At 34.1% G+C, this 24,614-nt stretch overlaps 2 protein-coding genes across 28 annotated transcripts in view; one reads left to right on the top strand and one right to left on the bottom strand.

Moving 5' to 3' along the window:
* Positions 1–324: 324 nt before the first annotated feature.
* PMCH (pro-melanin concentrating hormone) lies at positions 325–1,193 on the top strand. Its single transcript, XM_004053772.4, has 2 exons — positions 325–636; positions 987–1,193. The coding sequence occupies exons 1-2, from the start codon at positions 388–390 to the stop codon at positions 1,191–1,193; spliced, it is 456 nt and encodes a 151-aa protein (XP_004053820.2). The 5' UTR covers positions 325–387.
* Positions 638–24,614, bottom strand: part of PARPBP (PARP1 binding protein) — an 80,992-nt gene continuing 57,015 nt past the window's right edge. For 7 of the 27 annotated variants that reach the window (XM_055358807.1, XM_063694245.1, XM_004053770.5 and 4 more), the window contains 4 exons: positions 22,832–23,010; positions 18,926–19,004; positions 2,718–2,853; positions 638–2,208 (listed from right to left, as the gene is read on the bottom strand). In XM_055358807.1, coding sequence (XP_055214782.1) covers positions 1,868–2,208; positions 2,718–2,853; positions 18,926–19,004; positions 22,832–23,010 — 735 coding nt within the window. In that variant the 3' untranslated portion in view covers positions 638–1,867. Of the gene's footprint in view, positions 2,209–2,717; positions 2,854–15,531; positions 15,647–18,925; positions 19,005–22,831; positions 23,011–24,614 lie in introns of all 27 variants that reach the window. The other 20 variants (XM_055358794.1, XM_063694248.1, XM_055358796.2 and 17 more) reach the window with 5 other exon arrangements.

Here is a 24,614-nt window from a genome sequence, read left to right as displayed (position 1 = left end):
TTAATCAGAAAATACACAAAAGGAAACAATAATATAGAGAGAGCCTGATGTCCTGTGGTCTTCCTTAATAACAACCCATTTTCAAGAGACTATAATCTACTCAACAGAAAGCATTCTACCAAGGATCTTAATCAGATTCTGAGAAAATTCACACTCAAAATAAACAATGTGCCACTAAAACCAAAACAATGTAGGTATTAGCAGCTGCATAAAGGTTAGCCTCAATCTAATGAGTCATTTCTAAAATGATGAAAAGTATAATTCTTTGAAGTGCTTTCTATTCAAGCTAGAAAATATATAAAGATACAGAATCGTTTACCAAGCAGGCTGACAGAGAAATTTTTCATTTTCTTTCTTGTTTGACTGTATGCAAACATCAAACTAAGAATGGCAAAAATGAATCTCTCTTCCTATATATTAATACTAACTTTTTCTTTGTTTTCTCAAGGTATTTTACTTTCAGCATCCAAGTCCATAAGAAATTTAGATGATGACATGGTATTTAATACATTCAGGTTGGGGAAAGCCTTTCAGAAGGAAGACACTGCAGAAAAATCAGTTATTGCTCCTTCCCTGGAACAATATAAAAATGATGAGAGCAGTTTCATGAACGAAGAGGAAAATAAAATTTCAAAGGTAAGTGGCAATGTGACTTGTCATTTATTTCAATGAAAATTTAAATGATTCTTACAAATCCTCTGAAAAGTAAAACTGATACTTTTATAAACAGAAGTATATGCAAACAGTCACAATATGCATTAGGACGACTGACGATATTTCTTACACGCCAGGTAGTTCTTCCATCCCGGCAAACACCTCTTATCTGAAAGTATTTTTTCTCCTATAAATTTGCATCTAAGGTATTTTTAAAAAGTCAAAAACAGTGCAGAGCAACTTTGAACTGATCAACAAGAATATTATACAATTGTATTATAGTTCCACTCCGATTACGATAGCTAAAAACCAAATCAACCTTCTCTTTACAGAACACAGGCTCCAAACATAATTTCTTAAATCATGGTCTGCCACTGAATCTGGCTATAAAACCTTATCTTGCACTAAAAGGATCTGTAGCTTTTCCAGCTGAGAATGGAGTTCAGAATACTGAATCAACACAAGAAAAGAGAGAAATTGGGGATGAAGAAAACTCAGCTAAATTTCCTATAGGAAGGAGAGATTTTGACAGTGAGTAGTCTTTTCAAAATTCAATTCTTACATCCTACCACCATTAAACAGAACTCTGAGTTAAAGTGAATTTGGATGCAATCATAACAAAATCAAGTAAGACCATGGCTCAATTACACCTGCCAAAAATGTGGGATTAAATAGCAACAATTAATTATTATCATTTTGGTTTACTCAGAATTAGTTATACTAGATCCATTCTTTTTTTTCTTAATAAATTTTGTGTGATAATTATAGTCCTTTAAACAATTTAAACTTTCTTCTTCCTTCAGTGCTCAGATGTATGCTGGGAAGAGTCTACCGACCTTGTTGGCAAGTCTGATACCTGTTGGTCCACATCATCTTTTCAGAAGAAAATAAAAGCATTTAATTGCCAATGGGAGGAGAAGCCCATACTGCTACTATAACTTGTGTATGTTAAATGTCTGTTTTAAAAGAAAGTAGTGTTAAGATGTATCAGTAACTGAAATGATATGCTTTCTCTGTGCATTAAACTTTGTGAAAATTCTGCATAATTATGACTTACTAGTATTTTTAAACAATGCTTAACATACTAACCTTACATACACTGTAGACCAAAATAATAAATCATCATAATTTACACCTTGATCTCTTAAAAATTAAGCATGTCTTTGGTGAATGGTTTATAGATACATAAACCTAAAGCATATAAGACACAAATTTATAGTCTAAAAAACTGAGTTAACTTTGCCTGGCCAGGAATCAACTTGTCCTTGGCAGTACATTTATTACTTTTTGCTACTTTAGCTAGTTTGCCGTACAATTTATTCTGTGAATCATTTGATTTCTTAGGTATTTTAGCATTTTTATGTTGAGGTGGTTCATTTCCGTTATCACAGAGAATATTTTCACCATCCAAATCCACCTGTTTCCTTTTTGAGCTTTTATTTCCTGTCTGACTGGTTGATTTTCTTGATACTTTTTCATTTTTACTTCTGTCCAGATGAACATTTCCAAAACTCGTTCCAATTGTTGATCTTCCAACAGATGGATTTACACCCTCTGTTATGCAAGATAAAAAGGGGAAAGGAATTATATGATATTGAGTATTAATATTTACGAGAACTTTACAATAAACTTTAAAAATGGCTAACGAATATTCAAATTTTTATTTTTAAAGTAAAATAATGCTATAAATAATATGATTGACAAATATAGCTACATTACTATCCTATTACTTTTCATTTTATCATAGCACCTCTGAGTTAGCTTTGGCCAGTAATCAACTTGTTAGCCCTATTAAGAAATATTTGTTTGAATGCATGACATTTAATCCTTAAACATATGCTACAAATTACTTCTTAAATACATTTAGTTAAATCAAACTGTGTCCTATTCCTATCGATAAATTTGTACTTAGATTTAACTTTTTAAATAAACTGAGGTCTTTAAAAATATAACCCTTTACATTTCATAGTACTTTGCAAAAATAATCTAATTTTACTTAAGTTAAAACTAATTAGTAGACTAGAATTAAATTGTTATTTAATTGCACAAATAAGGTCAATTACCAGAAAGGTCATTTTCCATGTAAAGAACACACAAAGGCTTTGATGCTAAATTAACATTATTCCAATTATCCTTGCTTATCATGTAGTCATCTTTATAAGTACAAGCAAATTGGGATCTAATTAAAGTTTGCTTCATCTAGTAACAGAAAGAAAGAAGAAAATATGCAAATTTATTCATTATTTTATTTCTTCATCTAGATAGACACACGCTCTATAGTAATCAAGGTATAAAAATTTCCCTTAGAAATTCTATTACTCATTGAGAACCTCTAACCTTTTATATTTCATAGTTTGCAAACTCATTCATTGTTATGGCTAGCATTTTTGTTCTTTTCCAAAATACTAGCTTTATGTATATTTTTGATTTTTTTTTTGGTAACAGTTACAAAACAATCAATTTTAGACTCTTCTCAGGGCTTTGTTACATGTTCCTGTGTCAGCACTGCTTTGGAGCGTCTTATTGTAAGTAAAATAACAATACAGGTGATATACATAATCATAGAAAAATACAAGTTCTTCATCCTAAGAAGAACACACTCTTGGAAAAAAAATAGCATATGGAATTCAAGAAATTAGGGAGGGAAGAAATGCTAAGATGAAAAAGAGAACTAAGTGAGGTCAATCAAAAACAGGAAACTAGCAAAGAAATAAACTGCAAGGTAAAACAAAATGATATAGGAAAGACATTATTTCTCGAGTATTTAGGAAAACAAGAAAGATGATTCAATGTATCGGTCTAGAAAGATTTGACCAAGTGACTTAATGGTCAGAAATCCAAAGTATACTCTTGCATTTATCTTCAAACATCAAATAGGAGGGCCTAACTTTCTATATAAATAGGAGAAAATTACAAAGATGAACTCAATTCTTGACCACTGAAAAGGATGCCAAAAAAAGTAGTTTTGGAAATTTGTTCCACAAACATAAACCAGTGAGCTATTGGGGGATAGAAATTAATTTTAGAACAAAGTAGCCTATACAAATAATGCCAATTTCAACAATTACAAATGATGTGTAATACCATTCAGGTTTAATGGAGAGATGTCTCCAAATAATTAGAAGTCACCTGAAATTGTTTTCTGACATAGACAAAGTTTCAAATACATAATTCAATAAAGATGACTTCAGTAATTCAAAAACGTAACACTTCGAGTGTAACTACATTACCCTGATTATTACTTACAGAGTATTTGTTGATACAGTCATGAAATCTAAAACAGCATGACTTTATATATTCAGTAGTTATATATTATGTTATATGTTCAAAGATCGATGCATTAATTCACTCAGATGTTTGTAAAGACAATGGCAGTGAAATCTACTGACTATGGCTTAGAAAAAGTTAGAATATTTGCCTGTCCAGCTGCTTCATAAAAGCAAGTTTTCTTAGGATGGCAAATTTTCTATCTTTCTGACTAATGAGGTCTGTGACAGTCTCCATCTCCCAGATCACTAAAAATTATGTTTCATGTGCTTACATGAAGCATTAGACAATTGGAGTTTTATCTTCCATTTAAGCATAAAATGCACAAAATTGAAAATAAACGTGAAAATATACAAGATCAAAAACTATTTTTTTAAAAGTTGAACAGAATGGACTCACAACCCACTACCTTCATGAATCCCTATGAATGCAACACTTATTAAATAGCTTCTACCACAAGATGCCCTATATGTAACTGAAGATTTTAAGTAGCTCTTTCTGGACTTTATTAATCCTATAACTACAGATTTAAGGCAGTAGATAAATCTATTTAAATAAGTTTTATTAATAAAATTGACTCTATATTATACTACATAATAGTAGCATTATCCATGAACTTTTATTTCCATCTGCAAAACCAATACTAACTGTTGACATTATCTTATCACACATTATTTTCACTTCACAAAAGTTATGGCTTATAGAGAATTATAAACTTATTGCTTATAAAGAGTTATAAAGAGTATAGTAAGACCACGCAGGCAAATAGATGCTGAGTGGCTGGCTCGGATCACTCTTTGTAACCCAATAGTGATGGCACCTAGAGTTAGCCTGGGAGATGTTAGCTTCTCACTGCAAAACTTTCATGAGCACCACCCATAAAATATTCTAAATAAAAACATAATACTAAATAATAATTATATTATGTAGTACAGAAAACTAATGTTTCTTCAATCTCATGTTTAGCACGAACAAAAATTTCTTTAGAATGTTTTGTTACTTTTATTAATTTTTAACATAGAGTCTAGGTAAAAAAATCTTTGCTTGCTATGCAAATTGTCACAAAATAAGCGCGATAGCTCTCCTTACAACTAGATTTCCTCAATTCAGCCTCCCCCACAGACAAATTCTAAACTCCTCAGAGACCACAGTACAATTTCAGAAAACTACCATCACAAGGCAATGGATTCCTGAAGTACTGAAAACAAGTTCAGATGTAAAAGAAAAATAATTAATGACTTTCTCTACCATGAAAAATATTATTTATAAACATATTAAAATATAAGAAATAAACACAACAGAACTCCCCCCCTTTGTATATTGAGATTTTTTCTTTTCATAAAGGATTATATGCAGATTTTCTTTCCCCTGCCCTGTACAAAAATCTCTCTTTTTTTTTAATCAATTACCACTTATTAAGTTCCAACTATGTGATAAGCACAGCATATACTAGAGATTACTAGGATGGCTTCTACAACTTCAAAAACATTCTACTTATAAAATTTGCTATTGACAAACAGCTGGGAGGAATAACAAATAAATTGGATAACAGAATCAAGATTGAAAAGATTTCAGAAGGCTAGAACCATAAGTAGAAAATAATAAGATGAAAATGGATGGGGATAAACAAAGTCCAGTATTTAAGTTTAAAAATATCAATTACGGAGGTACAGGATGAGGAGAACCTGACTTAAAAACAACATACGTAAAAGACCTAGAGATTTAAACTGATATGAACTTGACTGAGCCAACAACTGTCCAACTAAGAAAGCAGCACAAAAAGATAAGATGATGTGATGGGAAAAGCATCAGATTTGCAGTCAGAAGACCTGGCTTCTAATGCTGGCCGTATTACTTACTAACTAGATGACTTTGGGGAAACCATTATACCTCTCACTTATCCACACATAATGGGAATATTTACCTCACAGAATTATCAGAATTGGATGCAGTTAACATATGTCAAGGTTATATAAACTGCAGAAATCTATGTAGACACTATATCATTATTATTGTAATAACATGTAGGAAGAGGGTATTCCTGTAAGAAAAAGATCTGTTCAATTAGATGTCTCAGAATCAGGCCAGTTCTACAATGATCCTAGGAATGCAGCTCAAAAAAATGAACTTACAAACAGCTTCTTCATTTTAATTATTTAAACAACGCAACCTACATTGGCTTATATTTATAACTTAAAAGAGATTTGCTTTTCCTTTGTTCATAAAAGTTGAATTTTTCTACACAAGATTAGTGGCTACATAGAACTGAGATTACTTCCTGTTGCAAATCTTCCAAATCTCTCTGTGTATTTGATTTGGAATCACAAATAAGCAAAACAATTCCCTCTTAAAAGTGCTTTTGAAGTACTAAACAACTAAGAATAATGTCCAGATTCATACATGGCTGTTAAAATCATTTCATGTTCAAGTCACATGAGAGAAATGGATTGAAAGTATTCCTTTGTAGAGTGATTTCCTCCCTTTGGAAATATTTCTATCCACAGCATAATTGCAATGAACTTCACACTTGCCAAGAACTGGAAAAGTCCTTTTGCCACAAGCTCTTTTTAATTTGAAATTATTAGTAAGTTCCCAGTTTGAGGAAAATAGTACTTCACATAGGAAAGCCTGACTCCAGTTAAATTAAAATAAATGAGTCAAAACACTGAAAAGTCATAGACACTCAGAGTTAGCTGTATTAACAAGAGAATGAAAGTTCTAAACCCCCATTATACCAATAAATATATTAGCAAGTTTGAAAAAGGAAATTTTTCAACATACCTAGTAAATATGTAACTAAAAATATTCTGTTTATCTTATTTTTACATTATCATATTTTTGAAAGAACAGAGATTTTATATCCTTAATGACATATTAATTGTATATAAATCAAATAATCCTTTTCTTCATCAGTGAAATTCCATTTACTCTGCTTAATAGCAGAACAAAATCTTTTTGACCTAAGTAGTAGCATTATCGTTTTATGATCCTACATCATAATTGTCATGCCTTTATTTAATCTTTGAAGATAGCATAAACATTGAAGTCTGACACCTGACTATAAACCCTTGCTCTGTTACTTACTATATGTATGGTCTGCAAAATGATGCCTTCCAGAGTTGAGCAAGGATTAATTGGGATGAGGGATATAAAATATCCAGCATAAACACTGAACACTTAGTAGGTACTCAATAAATTCTGATCCCATTATTTCAGCTAAAACAAATTCAATTTTAATTCAGTCTAATACAAACATTCCTTTTTCATTCTAATGGAAAATGTTGCTCAGTCCCTTATAGACTTTGCTGAATGTCAACCTTCTCAAGGAGACTCCTACTTATGGCTATTTAAAACCCAAACACACACAAAGGAACCCCACTTTCCTTAGGCCCCACCCATTTCATTTCACTCCACAGCACTGATAACCTTCAAATATACCATATAATCCACTTGTTTGTTTATTGTCTGCTTCTCCCAACTAAAATATAAACTCCATCAGCAGTAAAACCCTTACAGTTTGACAACTGATGGCCAGCTGTGGTCCTCCTGTTGCCATCCCCTCCTTACAGGGTGAGGAGTGCCCAGAGCTTCAGACATGCTCACCAGGAAACCATGACCTCCTTTATAGATCCTGTTTCAGGGACCCCTGGGCACTGGGCTGGCACTGGCCTCTTCCTTTAGCCTCAAGAGCTGACTGTTCATGGCAAGGGTGATGGGCTGTGGGGTAGATATACCTACTGGCAGAGTATTCTTCAGAGTATGAAACAAAATCAAGGTTGAAGGGGTTTCAGGGTAGGCCAGTGGCTTCCATTTATATTATTGCACCTCAGCTGTACAAATCTTTAGAGAAGCCTTGTCCTTTAGGGCAGGAAGGTTTGTCTGTTTTTTTCCACTGATGTATCTCCAGTGCCTAGGACTGAACTTGGTATCCAGGAGGTACTTACTGTTTTTTGAATGAATTAATTAATGAAGTAAAATTACAACAGACTATAACAAGTATATGCAAGCAGAGCTGTGAGGGAACAGAAGCCATGAGCAAGCAAAAGTTTGGAGGTGGAAAAAGAGAACAGACTCTATAAGGTAACCACACGATAATTGTATGCTTGTATCAAAATACCACATGTACCCCATAAAAATATACAACTAGTATGTATCCACAATAATTTTTTAAAAAGTAAGTAGACTTGAAAAGAACAGCTACATCACCCTAGGAACACAAGCTTTGAGGTAGAAAAATATGTTCAGAGTAAACTCTACTCTATTCAATAGGGTAAAGAAACCAGTCGGTACAGAAACAAGAGAGAAATATACATGCAGAGAAAACCTAAATCACATTTAACTACAAAGAACCATGCAGCTGAATTCCTTAAGCTGCTTAATTTCCACCGTTTACTTTTGAGTTCTTAAATATTCTGCCTTTCTCTCTCGTCCTTACAATAAACCCCTTAAAAAATTACTCTATTCCTTAATACCATAAAAGGCATACTGTCCTTAATCTTCCCCAACATTATTTATTCACTGTTTTTTTTCACAACTACCCTACACACATTCTCTTTACAACAGCAAGGCAATTTAATACTTTCATCATCAGTTGTTTGAAATGATATATTTCATTCTCTCTGCCTATTCAAATCCTATTTATTCTCATCTCTTATTATTTCCTCCACTTAATATGGGTCTCTAGTTACTGCATTTAAGTGTATCTTTAATCCATTAGAACTGCATTGTTTAATGTGCTAGCCATGTGCGGATAATTAATTACAATTAAATAAAATTTAAAACCCAGTTCTTCAAATGCAGTGGCCACATTTCAAGAGCTCAATAGCCACATGTGACTAGGACCTTCAGTAATGAACAGTACAAACACAGATCATTTCCATCACTGAAAGTTCTACTGGAGAGCACTGCTCTAGAACAAAGCTTTACAGTCTATGCCCTGTGGCACATTCATGTCTGCAGATGGATTCTCAAAGGACTCTGGGACATTTTGTAGTATGCTGGGTCCACACATTTGGAACCCATATGCAACTTTATATTTGTAAAGGGAACCCTGCATTTGTTCACCCTCTCTTCTAAATGCTAGGTAGTAATCTGATGTGAACTGACCTTTGGAAAGAATTATGATCAATGTATCTTCAAATATTGTTTCTACCCTATTTTCTCCTCTCATTCTGGGACTCCAATTAGGCATACGTTAGACATTTTCTCTGTGTCCTGCTCTTCTACTTTGCTTTTTCATTTGTTTTTCTCTCTTTTCTCTCCAGTTTGGAGATTTTTTTAATGCTCCATCTTCAAGTCCACTTACCCTACCTAATGCTGTGTCTGGTCTTCTACTAACCACATCTAACTAGGTCTTAATTTTAGATAATGTTTTTACAATTCTGGAAAAACATTATCTTTTTGTTCTATGTCATCGATTCTAAATCTCTGTTGAAATTCTCCATTTTTTTCATATATTTTGACCATCTTTTCCTCCAGTTACTTTTATAAGTTAATTTCTTTCTGATTCCTTGCCAGTAAATTTCAATATCTGGATCATTTGTGGGTCTCCCTCTATTGTTAAATGTTTTCCCTTTATTAAAGGACAAATCATCTTGCCTTTTCTCATGTCCAGTATAGTTTATTTCATGCTGGATATTGCACATAAAGGAACTCTAGAAGCTACAGATGACCTCTTCCAGCAAGAAGAGTTCTCCTTTTCACTGTTAGGCAGACACAGTGAAAGACTGATAACCTCAATACAATCAAGGAATGAGCCGCATCAGAGCTGGGTTGCACTTTTCATTAACTCACATTTGACTTCTGGTTCTTATCTCTTCCTCGGGTGTGCTCTAAGCTTTCAACTGCGAGCCTTGTAGGGATCTCTGTCACCTCTGGCCTAAAATCTGGGAGATTCAGTCTGTTTTTCAGGGGTTTTCACACTATGTTCTGTGATCTCCCACCCCACTTTATTTCCAAATATCTTGAAAAAAAAAAAGACCAGCCATGTGTTTGAGGCACGTCCCACTTCTCAAGTGGAATCAAGGTGGTTTTAGTCTATTGTATTAAGGCTCCCTACCTCCCCACACAACTACAAAATTCAGAGTATGTGTCCTAGGTAAAAATAACTGCATTTAGGACCCCTAAAGTTTCCAATTTGTTGACAGCCCCTCAAGACACCCAAACACTTTGGTGGTCTCTCTGTTCCTCAATAGAGTTCCTTTACATGGGCCAACACCAATCCTCAGCTCATATTCAAAAGTAGCAACAAATCCCAGGGAAGAAAGCAGCTGACAATAGACTTCTCACATCAGAAGGATGTTATCCTGTCCAGATTTTTAATTTTTTAAAAATTCTTTGATTATATAGCTCTCCTATGTCTTTAAAATATATTTTCCCCAACTTATCTGCCTTTTATTGTTTTGCTATTGTAGCGAGAATGGTGTTCTACCATGACGTACTATATCCTCATGAAAAAAAGAAGTCTCCACGTCACAACTTGATTCTGTTCCTTCCTTATCTGACAGTATTTTATTTTCTCCTCAGAGTTACATTTTGAAAGCTGCATTTTTTCTGTTATCCCTCATTTTTCTGTAGCTTGAGGAACAGTAGAGGTAGAAGCTCAGTTCATCTGAGGAGACAGGTAGTCTATGAAAATTTCTGGGTTCTGCACCCTAGGAGTTTATTACATATTGTATATACCAGAGGAAGGTTCACTTCATCTCATTAGGGAGTGTATTTCAATCAACTGGAAGGAAAGCATTTGGATAATTTCCCCAATTCAGTAGGTAGAACTAGAGCCTTTATTTCTCTCAGTGTGTAAATCCCAGGGTTCATTTTCCACATTTTGTCTATATTCCTCTTCCATTGCCACTTCTACTATTTCTCTAATGAACAAGAAAAAAGAAAAAAAAGGAATGCACACCTTAGTTCTCAGTTTTGGAAGTATTAGCGGTAATCTTCAGAATTTTGCTAATTCACTAGTTCTGTATCTGGGGACTAGGACTAAATAAAGTTGCCAAATCATTCTATGCCTCTTCACTCTGAAATCTTCAGTTTCTTTCCCTGACCATCATCTTTTAAGCTTATTGCATCTGATTACATTATTCTTTCTTAGTTGATGCTGATTATTTTTATTAGTTTTTATTACTTTGTACTCATTTCAAGTATCAGGCAGGGGAAGAAAATTCTATTAGTTAAACTCAATCCACCATTTTAATTTAGATGTACTCAAGAGTTTTCAAATATCATAGAGGTTAAATTTGAAGTTTCTAATACCATGAGGTTAAATAAAAGAATTTGTTAATACCATAGGCATTGGACTACTACCTGGGTGTTTATGAAAATAAAGAGTTCTAGCCAGTCCAGTTTTTTATACCAAGTCCTGACTTTCACTGTCCCAACAGCTCCATGTTAAAGGTCCAGTATTTTCCTGATTAGCACACTTAAGTTATTGACTGGCTAAATGATGATTACTCAGACATTCATATAATATGCTATAAATATTAGACTCAGAATAAGGAAAAGACCTGTATATATGACTTTTCAATTGTGCCTGATGTGCAAACTACCACTAAACCAAGTTGGAAAGAATAAAGCCAATTAATTTACAGGGATTTAAGGAGGTATCTCCTTGAAAAATCACTTAATAAAAAGGTATAAGGGTACTTATAATAACTTACTTAAAGTGCTTAATAAATTAAAAAGGAAATTAAAAAATTTCTTGAAACAAATGAAAATAGAAACATAACATACCAAAACCTATGAGATACAGCAAAAACAGTACTAAGAGGAAATTTTATAGCAATGAGCACCTACATCCAAAAACAAGAAAAACTTCAAATAAGCAACATAAATATGCATCTTATGGGACTAGAAAAGCAAGAGTAAACCAAAATCAAAATTAGTAGAAGAAAAGAAAAGGATTAATAAAGATTAGAGCAGAAATAAACGTAATTGAAACCAAGAAAACAACACAAAATATCAAGGAAATGAAAAGTTAATTTTTTGATAAGATAAAATCAACAAACCTTTAGCTAGACTAAGAAAAAAAGAGAGATGACCCAAATAAATAAAATCAGAAATTTTTAAAAAAAGGAGACATTACAACTAATATTGCAGAAATTCAAAGGGTCATTAGAGACCACTATGACCAACAAATGCCAATACATTGGAAAACCTAGAAAAAATAGATAAATTCCTAGATGCATATACACAATCTACGAAGATTGAACCATGAAGAAATAAAAAACCTGAATAGATCAATAATAAGTAATGAGACTAAAGCTGTAATAAAAAGTCTCCCAGCAGCTGGGCCGGGTGGCTCATCCCTGTAATCCCAGCACTTTGGGAGGCCGAGGCGGGTGGATCATTTGAGGTCAGGAGTTGGAGACTAGCCTGGCCAACATGGTGAAACCCCATCTCTTCTAAAAATACAAAAACTAGCTGGGCATGGTGATGGGTGCCTGTAATCCCAGCTACTTGGGAGGATGAGACAGTAGGATCACTTAAAACACAGAAGGTTACAGTGAGCTGAGATCACGCCACTGTACTCCAGCCTGGGTGAGAAAGAGAGACTCCATCTCAAAAAAAAAATAAAATAAAATAATCCCAGAAAAGAAAAGCCCAGGGCCCAATGGCTTCACTACGAATTTTAGCAAACATTTAAAGAGAACTAATACCAATCCTACTCAAACTATTCCAAAAATAGATGAGGAGACACTTTCAAACTCATTCTACAAGGACAGTATTACCAATACCAAAACCAAACAGAGAAAACTGTAGGCCAACATCTCTAATGAAAATTGATGCACGCATCCTCTACAAAATACCAGCAAACCAAATTCAACAACATATTAAAAAGATCATTCATCATGACAAAGTAGGATTTATCCCAAGGATATAAGAATGGTTCGACATATGCAAATCAATCAATGTGATACATTATATCAACAGAATAACGGACAAAAAATCATATGATCATTTCAACTGATGCTTAAAAAGCATTTGATAAAATTCAACACCCCTTCATGATAAAAACATCTGAAAGACTGGGTTTGGAAGAAACATCTCTCAACACAATAAAGGCCAAATGTGACAGACCCACAGTTACTATCATTCTGAATGGGGGGAAAAAAAAACAAAAAAACAGAAAGCCTTTCCTCTAAAATTGGGAACAAGACAAGGATGTCTACTTTCACAAGTTACTCAGCATAGTACTGGAAGTCTTAGCTAGAGTAATCAGACAAGAGAAAGAAATAAAAGGCATCCAGATTAAAAAGGAAAAAGTCAAATTATCCTGGTTTGCAGATGATATGACCTTTATATGGAGAAACCTAAAGACTCCACCAAAAAAACTATTAGAACTGATAAACAAATTCACTGAAGTTGCAGAATACAAAATCAACATATGAAAATCAGTAGCATTTCTATATGCCAACAGCAAACACTCTGAAAAAGATATCAGGAAAGTAATCCCATTTACAGTAACAACAAATAAAATAAAATAAAATACCTAGCAAGAAACTTAAAGAAGTGAAAGATCTCTACAATGAAAACTATAAAAGACTGATGCAAGAAATTGAAGTGGACACAAAAAATAGAAAGATTCCATGTTTACTGATTGGAAGAACCAATATTGTTAAAATATCCAGACTACCCAAAGCAATCTACAGACTCAACACAATCCCTATCAAAATACTAATAACATTCTTTTTTTTTTTTTTTTTTTTTTATTTATTTTTTTATTATACTTTAAGTTTTAGGGTACATGTGCTCATTGTGCAGGTTAGTTACATATGTATACATGTGCCATGCTGGTGCGCTGCACCCACTAACTCGTCATCTAGCATTAGGTATATCTCCCAATGCTATCCCTCCCCCCTCCCCCCACCCCACAACAGTCCCCAGAGTGTGATATTCCCCTTCCTGTGTCCATGTGATCTCATTGTTCAATTCCCACCTATGAGTGAGAATATGCGGTGTTTGGTTTTTTGTTCTTGCGATAGTTTACTGAGAATGATGGTTTCCAATTTCATCCATGTCCCTGCATTATTCACAATAGCAAAGACTTGGAACCAACCCAAATGTCCAACAATGATAGACTGGATTAAGAAAATGTGGCACATATACACCATGGAATACTAATAACATTCTTCACAGAAATAGAAAAAACAATCCTAACATTTACATGGAACCACGAAAGAGCCAGAATAGCCAAAGTCATCTTGATCAGAGAGAACAAAACTGGAGGAATCACATTTGAATTGTACTACAGAACTACTGTAACCAAAACAGCATGGTATTGGCATAAAAACAGACACATAGAGAGCAATGAAACAGAAAAGAAAACTAGAACCAAAAAACTAAATCCACACATGTACAGTGAACTCACTTTCAACAAAGATTCCAAGAACATACAGTGAGGACAGGACAGTTGTTTTGTTTTTTTTTTTAATTTTATTATTATTACACTTTAAATTTTAGGGTACATGTGCACAATGTGCAGGTTTGTTACATATGTATACATGTGCCATGTTGGTGTGCTGCACCCATTAACTCGTCATTTAACATTAGGACAGTTTTAATAAATGGTGCTGGGAAAACTGGATATCCATGTGCAGAAGAATGAAACTAGACACCTATCACTCTCCATATACAAAAATCAAATCAAAATGGATTACTCTATGGACTTATAGACTTATAGACTCTATAAGACTTAAATCTAAGACCTCAAGCTATGAAACTACTAAAAGAAAACACTGAAGAAATTATATAGGACATTGGTCTGGGCGAAGATTTCTTGAGTAATACCCCAAAGGCAGTACCAACCAGAGCAAAAATGGACAAATGGGATCACATCAAGTTAAAAATCTTCTGCACAGCAAAAGACACAGTGAACAAAGTGAAGAGACAACCTACACAGAAGGAGAGAAAATATTTGTAAACTATCCATCTGACAAGGGACTAACAGCCAGAATATATAAGGAACTCAAACAACTCAAGAGGAAAAAACCTAATAATCCAATTTAAAAATGGGCAAAAGATTTGAATAGGCATTCTCAAAAGACATACAAATGGCAGACAGGTATATGAAAAGGTGTTCAACATCACTGATCATCAGAGCAACCCAAATAAAAAAACTACAGTGATATATCATCTCACCCCAGTTCAACTGGCTTATCTCCAAAAGACAGGCAATAACAAATGCTGTCAAAAATGTGGAGAAAAGGGAACCCTCGTACACGGTTGGTGGGAATGTAAGTCAATAAAACCACTATGGAGGAAAGTTTGGAGGTTCCTCAAAAACCTAAAAATAGAGCTACTATACAATCCAGCAATTCCACTGCTGGGTACATACCCAAAAGAAAGGAAATAATACATCAAAGAGATATCTGCACTGCCATGTTTACTGCAGCACTATTCACAATAGCCAAGATTTGGAAACAACTTAAGTGTCCATCAACAGAAGAATGGATTAAAAAAAATGTGGACCACCTGCAATCCCAATACTTTGGGAAGCTGAGGTGGATGGATCCCTTGAGCCCAGGAATTCAAGAACAGGCTGGGCAACATAGTGAAACTCCATCTCTAGAAAAAAATACAAAGTTAGTCGAGCATGGTGGCACATACCTGTGGTCTCAGCTACTTGGGAGGCTGAGGTGGGACCACTTGAGCTTGAGAGTTCAAGGCTTCAGTGAGCCATGGTTGTGCCACTGTATGTTAGCCTGGGCGACAGAGTGAGAACCTGTCTCAAAAAAACAAAACAAAACAAAACAAAAAAAATGGTACATATAAAAAATGGAGTAAAAAAAGAATAAAAAAAAAATAAGATCCTGTCATTTGCAACAACATGCATTGAACTGGAAGACATTATGTTAAGTGAAATAAGCCAGGCACAAAAAGATAAACTTCCCTTGTTCTCACTCATTTGTGGGAGCTAAAAATTAAAAACCTGAAATCATGGAGATAGAGAGTAGAATGACGGTTACCACAGGCTAGGAAAGGCATAGGGTTGGGAAGAGTGAGGATAGCTAATGGGTACAAAAATATAGTTAGATAGAATGAATAAAATCTAGTATTTCATAGCACAACAGGGTGACTACATTCAACAATAATTTATTGTACATTTTTATAGAGTATAATTGGAATGTTTATAACATAAAGAAATGATAAATACTTGAAGTCATGGACATCCCATATACCCTGATGTGATTATTACACATTCTATGCCCGTTATCAAACCATCTCATGTACCCATAATATACACACCTATTATGTACCCATAAGAATTTTTAAAAATAAGTAAATAAAGTGCTTGGAAATTGGGGGTAAGAAAGTGGCAGAAAACATTCACTAAAGGGTCCTAACAAAACCAACAAAATCATGAAGGTTCAGGAAGAAACTTCTGATTTCCTTTGCAGAGAAATTTATTTGACCATCATAAACAAGATTCCTGATACACTACAGTAGGAAATAAAAGTTGAGGACCTAAAATGAGTGTGTTCATGAACTATTTCCAAAGGGTTTCATAGACTTTTGTGATCACAGGAGCATCTATTTCTATTTAAGAATGAGGAAACTAAAATCTGAGTTAATCTACTCCATATAATAATGACATGGATATTTCATAAGCAAGTACATCAAAATTCTAAGTTATCTAACTATTTTCTACCTTTGAAATGCTCATTTCAAGATATTTTCTGTGTAGATCATATATTATTTCTGTGACTAAAAACCACTATATGCCAAAAGAGCAAAAGTAACAGAGTAATAAGATAATCAGCTGCTAAACTACTTTTCCATAGGAACTTTGGTAGTAAATACTGGCAGCATTTTTTGTTATTCCAACAAATACTCTACATGGCTATGGTTCAGTTGTATACCTGGTTAAACTAATCATTTTCATACTTCACTTTTAAAAAGAGTATCACAAAAACATAAGCAATGCTTTCCTTTCTTGATTGCCGTTTATTAATAGATTCAGAGCTGTATAGACTAAGTCAGCTCTACTGTTAAGTAATGGAAGCAATGTAATTATAACCTCATTAGTATTTAATCATGGTTTTGCAAACTGTTATAAAATATTTCATGGTAGTTATGAGATCTTGGATAAGGTGCCTTCTTAGAATTTTGGTTTCCACATCTGTAAATGAGACTGCATTAGATGATCTCTGTTCTATTTCCCAAAACTTTCTAAATTTGTCTATACATTTCATAGTAATTAGTTGAGCCTTAACATTTTCTTTAAAAACACTCTCATTTCTCAGATAGATTTTTTTCATTTTGATTTACTTAATTTTAAGAAAATCCAATTGGATTGTTTATAACACCAAGGATAAAATGCTTGAGAGAATGGATACCCCATTCTCCATGATGTGATTATTATGCAATGCATGCTTATATCAAAACATCTCATGTATCCCATAAACATATACACCTACTATGTACCCACAAAAGTTACAAACAACAAAATTTAAAATTATAAAAGTAAATAAAATAAAAGAAAACTCTAAGCCCTTTCCCAGTAATATTTAATATACTTCACTGTCAGTGATTTTTCCTTATGTGATGTCTTACATTCTTTTTTTTTTTTTTTTTTTTCAGATAGAGTCTCATTTTGTCACCCAGGCTGGAATGAAGTGGTGTGATCTCCACCTCCCAGACTCAAGCGATTCTCCTGCCTCAGCCTACCGAGTAGCTGAGATTACAGGTGCCCGGCTAATTTCTGTATTTTCAGTAGAGACGGGGTTTCACCATGTTGGCCAGGCTGGTCTCAAACTTCTGACCTCAAGTGATCTGCCTGCCTTGGCTTCCCAAAGTGCTGGGATTACAGGAGTGAGCCACCATACCTGACCCACTTTCGTATTCTATTTGAAATGGAGACAGAGAAATTGAGCTCCCCAAAATATGACTTATTTTTAAATCAAAATATTAAAGTTTGTCAGTATCCATAGCAAGAAAAAAATTTTTTTGATATGTTACACTTCTGTTTCTTTCCAAGTCCAATGGATAGATTTTAAAAATCTTATCCCTTGATTGCAAATACTTATATTAATATGACAAAGAATTGACAAATTTTATTCACAGAAAAATTTTATGAAACTCAATGATGTATTCCACAAGCATTAATTGCTAACAACTACTAATAATCAATAGAAAGAAAAGGTATTAATAAATAAACTAAATGGGTATAGGGTATGTAGATGAAACAGGTATTAACTAAAAGCTTTGGTAATTTAAACTAAATTTCCAAATGAAAAAATAAAGGGCATACAAATTACTCTTCTCTTTTTTGTTGTATCAAGATGAATATTTGACAATTTAAGGATGATTATAAATTTTATATAAAAATCTTATTTAATGAATTAATGAATTCCCAACCATACAACAGTGTCTGGATCATAGTAGATACCCAATAAAAGTATGATAAATAAATGAGTTAAAGCCAAATTTCTTTTTGAAAAATAAGGCCAATAAAAATTGCTTGAAAACACATTATTGATTACTTATAGGCACAGATGTTTCATATGAAGACAGCAAAACTTAGTTCAAACTAAATGAACAAAGAACAGGAACAGTTCTAGTCAAGAGCAGTGTAAAATGCTCTCAGCTCAATCTATAATTAATTATATTCTGCCATTATATCTTCAGACAGGAGCAAATTTAAAATCACATATCTTGAGATTCAGTTTAAGATATAGAAATGTAAATGAGAAAGCCTTATCTTCTTTTATTTTCCACATCACTCATTCAACGGATATTTATTCAACACTTACAATAGCAACTGCTTATTCCTTTCCCTTTTTTAGGTCCAGTGGATTAAGCAAACCAGAAACAGATTAGTCAAGACTGTATAAAAGGAAAGTCTCTGTACGTCAACTGTCATAACTCATTTTCCATTTAATTCCTACTGTGTCATGTACAATGTTTACAATATTTACAATACCCAGCTCAGCTTTATGTATTTATTTCTTCTAAAAATAAAACAGTGTTTGCTATTTTCATGGCATGCATTAAATTGTACCTTAATTTTTTTCTCTTGCATTGACATACAGATGCGTTCTCTTAGGGGTTTTATCGAATTATTCACCTGTGTGGGAGACCTATGTCAAAAAAAAAAAACGCAAAAATTTATTGCTATGGTTGGAATGTTTGTTTCCCTCCAAATTCACATTGAAACTTAATTCCCAATACAATATAGTTTTTCCTCAACTTATGATGGGGTTACCTCCCAGATAAACTCATCATAAATTAAAAATACCATTAAGTCAAAAATGCATTTAATACACCCAATCCACCGAACATCACAGTTTAGCCTAGCCTATCTTAAACATGGAATTAGCTGGAATTAGTACATTCCAATATCTGTTGGGCAAAATCATCAGGCAACACAGCAGAGTATCAGTTGTTTACCGCCATGATCATGTGGCTATCTGAATACTGTGGTTCACTGCTGCTTCCCAGAATCATGAGAGAATATTGTTCTACATATTGCTCGCTCAGGAAAAGATCCAAATTCAAAATTCGAGGCACAGTTTCTACTGAATGTGTACAGCTTTCACACAATTGTAAAGTCGTGTGAAGGTAAACCACAAGTCAAACCATCATAAGTTGGGGACCATCTGTGGTATTAAGAGGTGGGGCCTCAGGGTGATTAAATCATGAGGACTCTGCCTTCATGAACAGGATTAGTGCCGTTATGAAAGGGTTTGTGGGAGCACTTTTTGCCCTTCAGTCTTCCCAGCCACGTGAAAACCCAGCAAGAAAATATAATCTATGGGGAAGAGGCCCTCATCAGACACCAAATCTGCTGGTGCCTTGATCTTAAGACTTCCAGACTCCAGAACTACGAGAAACAAATTTCTGTTATTTACAAATTATCTAGTCTGGGGTGTTTGGTTCTAACAGCCTGAAGAGATGAAGACACTTACAAACCAAAATGGCTTTTAAACTAGTATCTGCCCCTCCCCTACCCAAAAGCACAGTTATAGGATAAAGGACCACTAAATCTACTTGTTTATAATACGGTCATATGCTGCATAACAACATTTTGGTCAACAACATACCACATATTTGACAGTGATGCCATAAGATTATAATGAAGCTGAAAAATTCCTATCACATAAATACTTACCTTTATGTTACTATTTCTTTATACTATTTAGTACAATAACATACTGTACAGGTTTGTAGCCTAGGTGTGTAATAGGCTATACCATCTAGGTTTGTGTAAGTACACTCTATAATGTTCACATGACAAAATTGCCTAACGACGCCTTTATCAGAATGTATCCCCATCATTAAACAATGCATAACTGTACTTTATAAAAGTGTCATTATTTCTATTCTGAGAATCCTAAATATTAATAGTTTGCTTAGTCAATTAATCCAGTAACTAAATGTTTCATGAGCTTCTACTATTTGTAAGGCACTATACAAGATATTGTGAAGAATAGAAAGTTGACTCATTTATTGACCCTATATTCAGGCATCCTGAAGTCTAAGTAAAGAATATAAGAAATCCACATAACTGAAATTCAAAATAGTATGAGAATTCAAAAGAGAAAAACATAGAAATAGGAGGGTCAGAGAAGGTAAAAAGGAGAAGACCCACCCTATAGTTTTGGATTCAGACCAACTTGAATACCTTAATAAATTAATCCCTTTTGGCTTAATAGAGCCAGAGTTAGAACCCCCTTGACTCAAATGACTACTAAGCAAGAATAAAAGATTGCCTGCCCTAAGAAAGAATAGTTGATAACCTTAAATTGATATACCTCATTGTCCTTAATTTTATCATTTCAGTGTAGACCACTGAAAATTTACTTTACCACAGACCAGTGTTTGTCTGCACAATGACAATTAGAAATGCAGATGCAGAATCCAAACTGTGAACAATAGCAATGTGTTCAGTGACATGATTAAGTATATAAAAACCTTTTCTTTCTTGCTCTGTCACCCAGGAGAGAGTGCAGTGGTGCAATCATAGCTCACTGCGGCCTCAAGCAATCCTGGGCTCCCAAGTAGCTAGGACTACAGGCATGCACCACCTCAGGCTCCCAAGTAGCTGGTACTACAAGCGTGCACCACCACACTGGGTAATTCTTTTTTATTTTTGCAGAGATAGAGTCTTACTATGTTGCACAGATTGGACTCAAACTCCTGGTCTCAGGCAACGCTCCTGTCTTGGCCTCCTAAAGCTCCGGGATTATTAGCATAAGACACCATGCCTGGCCTAGAAAGACTCCTTTTTAAAATGGACTCTGGGATTAAATTTGTTAGAATAAAAATTTCATGAAAGGAAAATAACTTTCTCTAAGAAAATGAATTCAGTCTGAGAGAAAATTGAAATTATTTCTATTTCTACCTAAAAGCAAACTTGTTAAACAAAAGTAAGATGAAAAGAGAAAAAACAAAAGTTCATTTATTTCTTTTTACTGTTTTCTGGGATCCCAGCAGCAGGTATAAGTAAATCACTGATAAAAATATTTATCGTTAATAAAATATTTGGGCATTCTGAGGTAGAATGTGGAAGAATTATTTCATGTCCAGATATAAAAGAATAGTCATGGAAGTTGGTAAAGAAGATGAGATTTTAAGGAATTAGATGACAACATTGAATGACAGACCACTGTAAAGTTTCTGTTTAAAGAGAAGAGAAAGGATACTGAGGCACAGGAGAGAGTATGTGAAGCAATCATGAAGCCAGATTTCAATAAAATAGCTCCAGTAGAAAATAGAAGAGATCAAGCAGTAGGATAATTTTGTGAAAATTCTCTACAGTGTACTAAATACAATTTAAAATGGTTGTTCTAAAAATTTTAATGTTTCTCAAAGTGAATGTCCAATTAATTAAAAATATCAACAACCTACTCAACGACTGACCTGATCATTAAAACTGGAGAGCATCTACTATAGATGAAACTGCATCACCCATATGTATATATATATATACATATATATATATATATATATGTATATATATATGCCTTAACTCCCAAATGTGACTGTATTCGGAGACAGGGCTTTTAGGAGGTAATTAAGATTAAATGAGGTCACATGGGTGGGATCCAAATCTAACAGGACTGGTGGTCTTACAAGAAGACAAAGAGATCTCTCTCCATGTGCTTCTACCAAGGAAAGGACATGTGAGCACACAGCAAAAAGGCAGTTATCTGCAACCCAAGGGGAAAGCCCTCACCAGCCCTGACCATGCTGGCACCCTGATCTCCAGCTTCCAGCCCAAAGAGAAAATAGGTTTCTGTTGTTTAAGCTACCCAGTCTATAGTATTTTGTTATGCCATCCTGAGTAGACGAAGACAGCATCAATGTCTTACACATAATACCAGCATTAATTTGGTAAATATTTTTCTTCATAATTTGAGGGAGAAGCAGGAGCTGTCAATTCCAGTGTAAGTTTGGTGTATGTGCTCTCTCTTATTCTAGGCAGAATAGTAGTCCTGGGAGCACAGGCCTCAGGCTTTAAGAAAGACACCCTTGCTAATTGCTAACATACCTCACTTGGGCAAATTACTTAATATCTCTCAAGTCTCTAATTCTTCACTTATAAAGTGGAGCCTCTAATTCTTCACTTAAGAACATGGTGGTTGGGAAGGCTGAAATAATTTAACTGAAACATTTAGCAAAATTCTTGACCCACAGCAAAGGAAATAAATATTTTCAAAGCAAAACAAAAAGAACTAAAAACAACATTGAAACCAAAGACATCTCTCAGGCTGTACTCTCATAAAATATTACTTCTTTTATACATAACTTCTTTGAATTCAAATGTTCAATCTCCCTTTAATTAACTTTTATTTTCTTTCTTCACAATTTCTGTAGTTTCTAAGTTTCCTACCATAAGCATACATTTCTTTTATAATTCTCTAGAGTTAACATTTATAACACATATAACTTCCACATAACTTACCTAAAAAGTGTAAGAATAGACGTTCCATGATGATGGATTGTGTTTTCCTCATCATATAAAAGCTCTGCTTTGTTTTTGGTAGGAGCATTAGCTGCTTCTTCGTCCAAAAGAATTAATAAGGCTTTCACAGTATCTCTGCCACAGTATGCAGTACCATGGTTTATGGCATGAGATTTTGGCTGAGACAAAAAATAATTTTAAGTAAATGTAATAATCACCCCAGCTGGGTGAATGGCCATACTTTTAAATACCCTGTGGCACTGGCCTCTTTCATCTATTGTTAAAGTAATAAAACATCAACTATAAGAAGTGGCTGTGAGGCATGTGACCATTTTTCCTTAAGCCATGCTATAATCAACTTTACCAATTCCAAAAGCACAAAAATAATATCATCAAAAGAAGACATTAGGTTCTGGTCAAAATAACATTAGGCTTTGAGTCAGAAAACTTTAGCCACTATCTAGCTATGTGACATCAGCCCCATGGCTCAACATCTCTATTTATTTTTTCTCTCTTATGCCAAAGAATGATGAGGTTCTGGCTATCTGAATACAGGCCCCATGGATGACTGTAAAGATCAAATGCAAAAATGAAAAGCTAGTTGACATTCATTCATTCAATAATCATTGATAAGCATATACTATGTCCCAAGCACTGTATTTAAAGCTAAGGTTCCAAAGGTGACAACCATTGCCTTCAAAGAACCCATAGTTTCCTTGATAAGATAAATAAGTAACTGACAATTGCATTACAGAATGCTAAGCGCTATTTCTAATAAGTGTATGCACAGTGCAGTGGGAGTACAAAAGAAGTGACCAATGTACCCTGGCATCAAAGATGATTCCACAGAGGAGGAGGCACCCAGAGGAAGAAGAGAGCATGGTGCTTTCAGGGACCAGGTAGCATGGCATGGCTGAAGAATAAGGTAAAAAGGAGGAAGTGGTATGAGATGAGCCTGGGAAACTTTGTATATCATGCCAAGAAGTTATAAGCCAGTCTGTTACAGAGGAAAAATCTCTTGCTTCAGTAAGCAAGGAAGTAAAATGATCCTGTTTAGATTTTAAAGAACCAATGATGGCAATGTGTAAAATATATTGTGAGATACGAATGTTATCAAATCTGGAGACAGGTCACAAATTAAAGACTATAATAGAACAGTTTAGAAATGGAGAGTTCTGAACTAACATAGTAGTAATAGAGATAAAGCAGATTAAAAAGGGAAAGCTGAAAAAAACTTCATGACTAGATAGAATAAAATATATAATAATAAAATATTATGTATAGATACATGTAAGCACAAACTCTGAAGGCATTTCTGGCTGGATTTGATACCAACTGCTTAGTTGTATATCCTATATAACTCTGGAGAAAGTGCTTGAACTCTCTTCTTAAACTCCGTGACAAAATAGAGGCAATGGTAATGCCTAACCCAGAGGGTTGCTGGACATTATACCTAGATATCAAAGCTACATCTTCTGGGACATCTGTTATAAGCTGTGCCAGTTTCTTCAGCTTTCATCAATATCATCTTGGCCTTCTTTCTCTGTTGGCAGACTCAGGCTACCAGGTGAACTATAATGTATATAGCTCTACTGGAATTATAACAAATTGCCTATCACAATCTGGTGCTTCACACATATTTTTCATTAGTACCACACAATTCCATATTCCTTAATAGTAACTTCATGAGTATCATTTGATTATATTTTTCAAAGATCTCTGATTTGGTTGAAAACATGAAATTAAGAACCAGATTGTTGGTATCTTTATTTCTTCTGCCAAG

Source organism: Gorilla gorilla, chromosome 10, assembly GCF_029281585.2.
Source record: "Gorilla gorilla gorilla isolate KB3781 chromosome 10, NHGRI_mGorGor1-v2.1_pri, whole genome shotgun sequence".
In the NCBI taxonomy this organism is placed as follows: domain Eukaryota; kingdom Metazoa; phylum Chordata; class Mammalia; order Primates; family Hominidae; genus Gorilla; species Gorilla gorilla.
This window is presented reverse-complemented; position numbering and strand designations above follow the sequence as displayed.

Coding starts and splice junctions, on each gene's coding strand:
- PMCH (XM_004053772.4), top strand. CDS start 388: ATGGCAAAAATGAATCTCTCTTCCTATATATTAATACTAACTTTTTCT. Junction 637..986: donor AGGAAAATAAAATTTCAAAG/GTAAGTGGCAAT, acceptor TTCTCTTTACAG/AACACAGGCTCCAAACATAA.